This window comes from Solanum pennellii, chromosome 1 (genome assembly GCF_001406875.1).
Source record: "Solanum pennellii chromosome 1, SPENNV200".
Taxonomy (NCBI): domain Eukaryota; kingdom Viridiplantae; phylum Streptophyta; class Magnoliopsida; order Solanales; family Solanaceae; genus Solanum; species Solanum pennellii.
The window spans coordinates 70560068-70567438 of record NC_028637.1 but is presented as its reverse complement, the minus strand read 5'-3'; the positions used below and the strand labels follow the sequence as shown (position 1 = coordinate 70567438).

At 34.9% G+C, this 7371-nt stretch overlaps 1 protein-coding gene across 1 annotated transcript in view; it reads left to right on the top strand.

Annotated features, from left to right (window-relative positions):
* Positions 1-6885, top strand: part of LOC107007824 (E3 ubiquitin-protein ligase UPL6) — a 39506-nt gene extending 32621 nt beyond the window's left edge. The window contains exons 20-26 of the mRNA XM_015206619.2: positions 129-299; positions 435-524; positions 1761-1841; positions 4081-4154; positions 5853-5924; positions 6020-6109; positions 6280-6885. Of these exons, the coding sequence (XP_015062105.1) occupies positions 129-299; positions 435-524; positions 1761-1841; positions 4081-4154; positions 5853-5924; positions 6020-6109; positions 6280-6346 (645 nt within the window). The 3' untranslated portion in view covers positions 6347-6885. The remainder of the gene's footprint in view (positions 1-128; positions 300-434; positions 525-1760; positions 1842-4080; positions 4155-5852; positions 5925-6019; positions 6110-6279) is intronic.
* Positions 6886-7371: the final 486 nt, after the last annotated feature.

Sequence of the window (7371 nt, the reverse complement as noted above, 5' to 3'; positions counted from 1 at the left end):
GGCATACATGTTGATTTTTGATCATGTGCTACTGACATGGTGTCTTTTTCATCTCTTGAAAATCACTTTTCTCTTCTACCTATTACTCATTTTATTAGCTCATTCTTTGACTTTTTCTCAAATTTCAGCATTACGAAGGTGATGTTTCAGATCTTGAGTTGTACTTTGTCATTCTCAACAATGAATATGGAGAGCAAGCGGAAGAAGAGCTGCTTCCTGGTGGTAAAAGCACACGTGTTACTAATGAGAATGTCATCACCTTTATTCATCTTGTTGCTAACCATCGTTTAAACTTTCAGGTTATTTACCCTTCACTCTGTTCTTTTCCAACCTACTGCTCTTTGCAATATCACAATATTTCTGTCAAGAACTTTTTTGTGTGAGATGCATATCCATTTCATAGTTGTTGCTTAGTCTATCTTGTGATGATGTAGATCCGTCAACAAAGTTCTCATTTTCTGAGGGGTTTCCAACAGCTAATACAAAAGGAGTGGATTGACATGTTTAATGAACATGAACTTCAGGTGCTAGCATTTATACTTCTGTTACACTTTTTTACATTAGAAACTGTTGAATGCCTTGAATCGGACCCGTTACAAACAGAAAGGACGGGGGTCTCGCTGCCCGGTCAGCGAGTCGGGGGGTCCAGGGGGGCGACGCGCCCCCTAGCCTGGGGTCCGGGGGGGCGGAGACGCCCCCGGCCCGACGGTATACAATGTTGTTGTATTGGGCCCTTAATTATTTGTCAATTCTGTATGTTGGGCCCAAGCCTGTTAGGGCGTAGCTTAGCACTATATATAGACGCTATGGCAAACCCTATTCTGTAATTCTGTTCTTGCCTCTCCTTAATAAAACTGCTCTCCCTCTTCCCGTGGACGTAGCCAATTTATTGGTGAACCACGTAAATCTGTTGTCTTGTTTTTCGCGTTTATATTTTCTCGTATTATCTCGAATTCCGCACAACAGAAACATTGTTGGTTTACCTATTATACTCCCTCAGCCCCACTTTATGTGATGTTTGACTGGGAGTATAGTTTTAAGGAAAAAAGAAAGACTTGTGAAACTTGCTGTGAAAACATCCCATAGAGATTTCTGTGGCTATAAAATCATGTTATTAAAGGAAAATGGGAAAGTTCAAAGTTAAATTGTTTCCAAATATATAGAAGTGCCATTCTTTTTTAGGCAGAGGTAGTATCATTTTATTAGAAGAAAGCACTTGAAATTCAGGAAAGTTACCTATCCCTTGCATCTCAACTGCACATCTTAACAAAGTAAACCGAGTCACTCCCCTTACTTCTCTGAGGCATGATAGATTACTCCGGATGAAGCTACTTGTAGGGCTTGTTATCTGTAGTAAGTTATTGAGATCCGCCTAGCCATTTACAAAGAGCTAGTAGTGCCTTAATCTGTAAGATATTTTGCTGAGAATAAATCATTTGGATATAAAAACCTGAGCAATTATGAAAGAACAAAATTTGAGAGAGAAGGATTTGCATGAAGCCTGAATGACTTAAATTTCAAGCACCAACTTATTGAGAACTAGCTGTCGTATGCTGCCCAAAGAAGATGAAAAAGAGAAAACGATAATTGTGAAGAAGAAAGTCAATAGAAGCCTGGACAAGATAAAATTACTTGTACGCTGATATCATCCAATGGGCGAGAATTGTTTTGTGTTCTAGTCTAGTTATCTTATAAATGTTATGTTCTTAATTAGTAAGAGGTCTAGTTATCTGTGTCTTACTTTTTGGCCCTGTTTTCAGCTTCTTATTTCTGGATCACTTGATGGCATTGATATTGGTGACCTTCGAGCTCATACCAATTATACAGGAGGTTACCATAAGGTAACTGCTTCTGCAATTCTCTTCAGTTTCTTCTCTAAATGTTTCTCTTCAAAATGGTTTCCTGTTTGATAAATCGGACATGTCTGCAGAGGTTGTATTCCTCATTTTCGTGAGGGAATATCTCATGTTCCCACAAGATAAATTATATCGTGTGTGTTTCTCTAAAACTAATAACAGAAGTATATACCTTCAAGTTCATTTATTTTTAAAAAAACAAGTTATAGTAGAATGATAGAAAGTTTGGAGAAGAGTACAGCGTGCATCAGGTTAGAAATAATCTAAGAGAGTGTTTGTATTGGATTTTTATAAAAAGCTTATAAACTTATAGCTTTTAGCTTATTTATGGTTTTTTGGTCCAAAAGTAAGTGCTTAAAAGCACTTTTTATCTTTTTCCCAAACACCACAAAAAATAGAAAAGGAGCTTAAAAGCCAAATGCACTTAAAATAAGCCAATCCAAACACCCTCTAAGGGTAATGTTTGCTTTAAATCAAACATAATTTGATGACATCTTCTAAGGAGAGTTCAAAACTTATTTTGGGTGACTCTTTTACTGGCATAGTTGTTGTTTTCTTTTATTATATTATGATGGTGATACCAAGTTGATGTTTAAAAAAAAATTAATCCCAACAATCTTTCGTGGGTGTTACTGGAAAAAACTGCTTGTCTGATTGATTGATTCCTCAGTTTTTTCAAAAGATAACTGGAGGCCACACCAAAAATAAATATCACCTCCAAGATTTTTCTGAACCAAAAAAGTGTCTTCCATGTGGCCACACCCTGGAAATTCTACAGTTAGGAACTATTAGGTTCACACTTAGTATGTGGGCATTGTTATGTAGTGGATAATACTTAAGTTTGGTGCACACCAAATAAATAATACATAGATTGTTATGACTATGATACCAAAGTCGAGACTTGTCTTAATCCTAATGTTGTTAATACATGTATCTTATTTAATCTTCTGTCCCATATAAAATCATAGAAAGATTTCCTACAACAAGTTAAGCAGATATTAGTTATTCTGAGTTTTATTGCCGAAGCTATGCGCTCTATTAGGAACGCAAATAATGCAGAGTTTTATAATAGAAAGCAGTTGTAATATTAATAATGTAAAGCTATATGCTGGTATTATTTTGTCCTTGTACATCAAACAGAACGAATCCATAATGTTTTCAGTTTAACAATCTGCACACATTTTCTCTCTTCCCATATGCCTAAGCCTTGGTGAGAAAACTTATCCGGTAAATTTGCTGGTGGTTTTCAGTGGAATAGTCAAGATACACGCAAGCTGGTCTGGATCCCACCGTTTTAGAACGAAGTTTTCCTTTGACAAACGAACCCTATTAAAAATTATGGTTTGGTAACCAGTAAAAAGGTTTGTTTGTTTTAATCTGTGAATTTCATCCATATAAAAGCTTCTTTTTTTTTGAGAGAAGCTTTTATATGGATGAAATAGCTACACTGCTTCCTTTTAGAAAAAAACAAACCAAGACTATTTCCTAAAAAGTAAACTTGAAACACTCACCAATGTCACCATTCTGTTTGCAATAAAAATTCATAAGAAACATAAAACCTGTTCTCCCCAAACCAAACTAGACATGAAACATTTTCCAATCCAAAGGCAACGAAAGCCATAGTTTTTCCAACTTACTGTATAAGTGTAATCATGAAGTCTATAACCTAACACAACGTAGAGGATAAGAAAATTGTGTCCCATGTATTGTATTCTGAAAGAGAACAATCTTAAACATTCTACTGTAGCAAAACCAATAAAACCCTCCTGTAGAATGTTGCCATCATTGCCATGAGTCGGGAACAAAATCAATAAATGATGGTCAGAACTTAGAAACTCACCAGTTTCATATGGTGCAATAAAAATCACCTCAAAACAGTCCATATATTCGTTTGTGATAGATCACTTGCTGAAAAGTAATGCAAAAAATCTGATGTGGATCCTTCTCTTATTAAAGATGAAAAGTTGAAGCTTATGGATTAGTAGTAGGCCTTCTTGACTATAGTAATAGAGAATTTTTTTTTATATGTATAGTAGTCATGGGTATTAAACCGGCTCATGTACCTTGGATTAAAGCTAGACTTAAATTATCTAGAAGCTGAGCATATGTGAGTCATTTAGGTTAATGATCTACATTTTGGTTTCATCAATAAATGCTTTCTGCTTTTCTATTAGTTTGAATACGTCCTTTAACTGTGCATAACTAACTGAAGTACTTCTCACAGGAACACTATGTTATTGATACGTTTTGGGAGGTTGTGAAAAACTTTTCTTTGGAAAATCAGAGAAAATTTCTGAAGTAAGTTTTACCCTTCTCATATGTTTCTTGATACATTCTTGTTCAGAAACAGGAAACTGCTAAAGTTTTCTGGTTTAAATGGTCCATAGGATGTAATTTAAGTAACTTGATCTTAGGATGCAATAGGATGACTGAGACTTTGTGCTTCTTTTCTGCCATCTTTAAACATGATGTTCTGATAAATTATGCTTACACTACCTGATGAAAATGAGTTTGGGAAGTGATTTGGTATTTCTTTTCACCGAGTAAATTGCTTTCATTTTGCTTCATCTGATGGGTTCCTCACTCTGAGGTCTGAAAAGGTTTGTTCAACTTCTGTATTTTGGCAGTTCTTTGGTACATTTGAGTATTGTGTTTTTCAATCAATGGATCTTTAACTCAGAAGTTTGAAAAGATTTTGCCTATTTTTTTCTGAGATCAGCCACTGTATAGCCATTATTGTTTACTTTGGAACATCCTTAATTAATATAGCTTAAAATGTTAGCGGGAAAGGGGTGGAAGGGGAAATCTGAGGTTCTTTTGTTTTTTTTGTTTTTTCCCTCTTAAAATGTTCTCTCTGATTTTCTTGTTTTGGTTTTGTCTCAAGTAAACTGTCTGCAGTGTAATTTATTTTTTGTCTCCATATGTCCTGTCGAATAGCTATGTGCAGGTGCGGAAGTTTGATTTATTTAAGTTTTGAGGAGAAGTATTTCATAGGAAAAGCTGATTTTATTGTGTTAACAGTGAATCCATGGTTTTGAAAAATAATTTAGAAATATTTCTGCCAGTACCAAATGCTGGAAAGTTGACAAGAAAGCAACTTACTCTCATTGAGCACCTTTATTGAGTGAAAAACATTTAATCATCCAAAATTAAGTCCAAATCTTTATGTAATTAGTGCTAGGGGTTTCTGTCTGAGCTCTGTATAGAGATCCATGTGGATTTCTAGGTATCCTTTTCTTTTTGCTCACTCTTTGGGAGAAGTCTGTGGAAACTATTAATGCTTCAGCACTGAAGATACAGACTGTTTCCTGGACACTAGAATATGCCTGCAAACAAGTAGGGTTTTGTTCAAACAGAAAAAAGGAAGAGTAGTGGCATTTGGCAGAGTCCTAAGCTATAGCACTGTAAAAAAAAATGAGTTAAAGACACCACTATGTCATCCTCTATGAGATTCTCTTATTTCTCATCATATCTTATAAATTATCTTTTTTCTGAATTGCTTCCAAGGATTAAGCAACTGTTGTTACAGATAATATGGTGGTCAGTCTGGCATAAAATAACCTTCTTTAGTATTTGTTTTTTTCCATCTTCCCGGATGTCCATAGATTTACTCTACGTCATAAAAGGAGCTTCTGCTTAGATGATCTTTAGTGCATTTAACCATCCTGTGTCTCCTTTTGGTTAAAAATACTGTTTCCCACTTAAATGTGTTGATCCTACGTCCTGGTATTGAACATCTCCTAGAGAGAAAAAGCGGATATGTATGAAAATGACACATATATATCTATATGTTATTGTGGTCCTTGGACCCCTTATGGTGACATGAGGTGTTCAAATTGTATTTAGAAATTTATGAAATATGGAATGTTGATGGACAGCTTATACATGTAATGAATATTACTTATTGTAGATAGTTATGCAGACATTTTATTCGTGTTGATTCTAATGTTCAGTAGAGTTAAATCAACCTCATCACTTTTTCCTTTTCGGTGCCAGGTTTGTGACTGGGTGCTCACGAGGACCCTTACTCGGATTTAAATATTTAGAGCCGTTGTTCTGCATACAGAGGTTAGTCTATTTCTCTATATGATGTCTTTTGTTGAAGCATTTGATTTGGTATCCAATTTTATTTTTATTATTTTGGTTTTTGCCCTTCTGATTAGAGCGGGTGGGCATGCTTCTGATGAAGCTCTTGATCGTCTGCCGACATCAGCTACTTGCATGAATCTTTTAAAATTTCCACCATACAGAAGGTTTGCTCTTTTCTAGTGATATGTATTATTGTTACAACAATGTGATACAAACTTAAAACTTCAAAAGCAAAAGACATGTATATATGGTGCTTCTAAATTAGTGTACATCCTTTGCTTTCCTTTATCACTACAAAGGAGTGCCAGTAACTGTAATTTCTTTTATGGTGCAGCAAAGAGCAGATGGAGCAGAAATTGTTATACGCCATAAATGCTGATGCTGGTTTTGATTTAAGCTGATGAAATTATCTGTGCATGCAATTTTGGAGTATCCGCTTTTTATCTGAAGCAGCTTGTGTTCTTCATTGGCATAAAGGAAAACACATGAAATGGTATGATCTGTGCACCACCATGGATCATACTGGAAAGGAACTGCTAATTGCTACACAGTCAATAGATGGTCAAGAAGCACGTGTAAATAAGAACCCCATTGCCTACCTTTTGACTAGATGTGCATACATACCCCAGGTGCACTGTATATCATCCTTTGGGAAGTGAATGGCACGCGTGCTAGACATTTCAAACTCGTTGAAAACGAGAGTGTAGTTAAGAATTAGTTTGAAACCTGTGGAAGCTTATATATTAGGATGATCATAGTCACCGGAAGTTGTCAACCATTTGTATTCATTGTACAAGTTTATGCATCTCTCACGAGGTGCCCAACTGCAGCTAGTTGTAATATCCTTGAACGGATAGCTTGCACAGTACTTAATATATATTTATACTATGATGTGTTGTACCTTGCTAATACACTTTGCGAATGGATCTTCAATCATTTAGATTTTAGTCATGTTAGATTTTGTTTGAGTTAAAGCTAACACATAAAAATCAGTATCAACTTGTACAATGTTTGGCTGGAATTTGAGGACATAAATATCAGCACTAATATAAGGTAAAACTACATAGGTCATAAAATTCAAAATAATTACAAGTTCATACCCAAATTGAAAGTGCCCATAACGCATTCATAAAGGGTGATAATTTTCGTTTATGTGATACTAAATTGGTATCATATACTGTATTTGTATCATTAAGGTTGAAAATTTCGTTTAACTAATACTAAATTAGTATATATATATATATATATATATATATTTATATATATTGTATTGGTATCATAAAGGTTTCTTGTTCAGAGATTACTTATTAAACTGATATTATAAGAGTATGTATGTATATTGTTATGGTAATATTAAGGTTTCTTGCTCAGAAACTACTCATTAGTCAATGATACTATAAGAGTACATATATTTTATGGTATCATC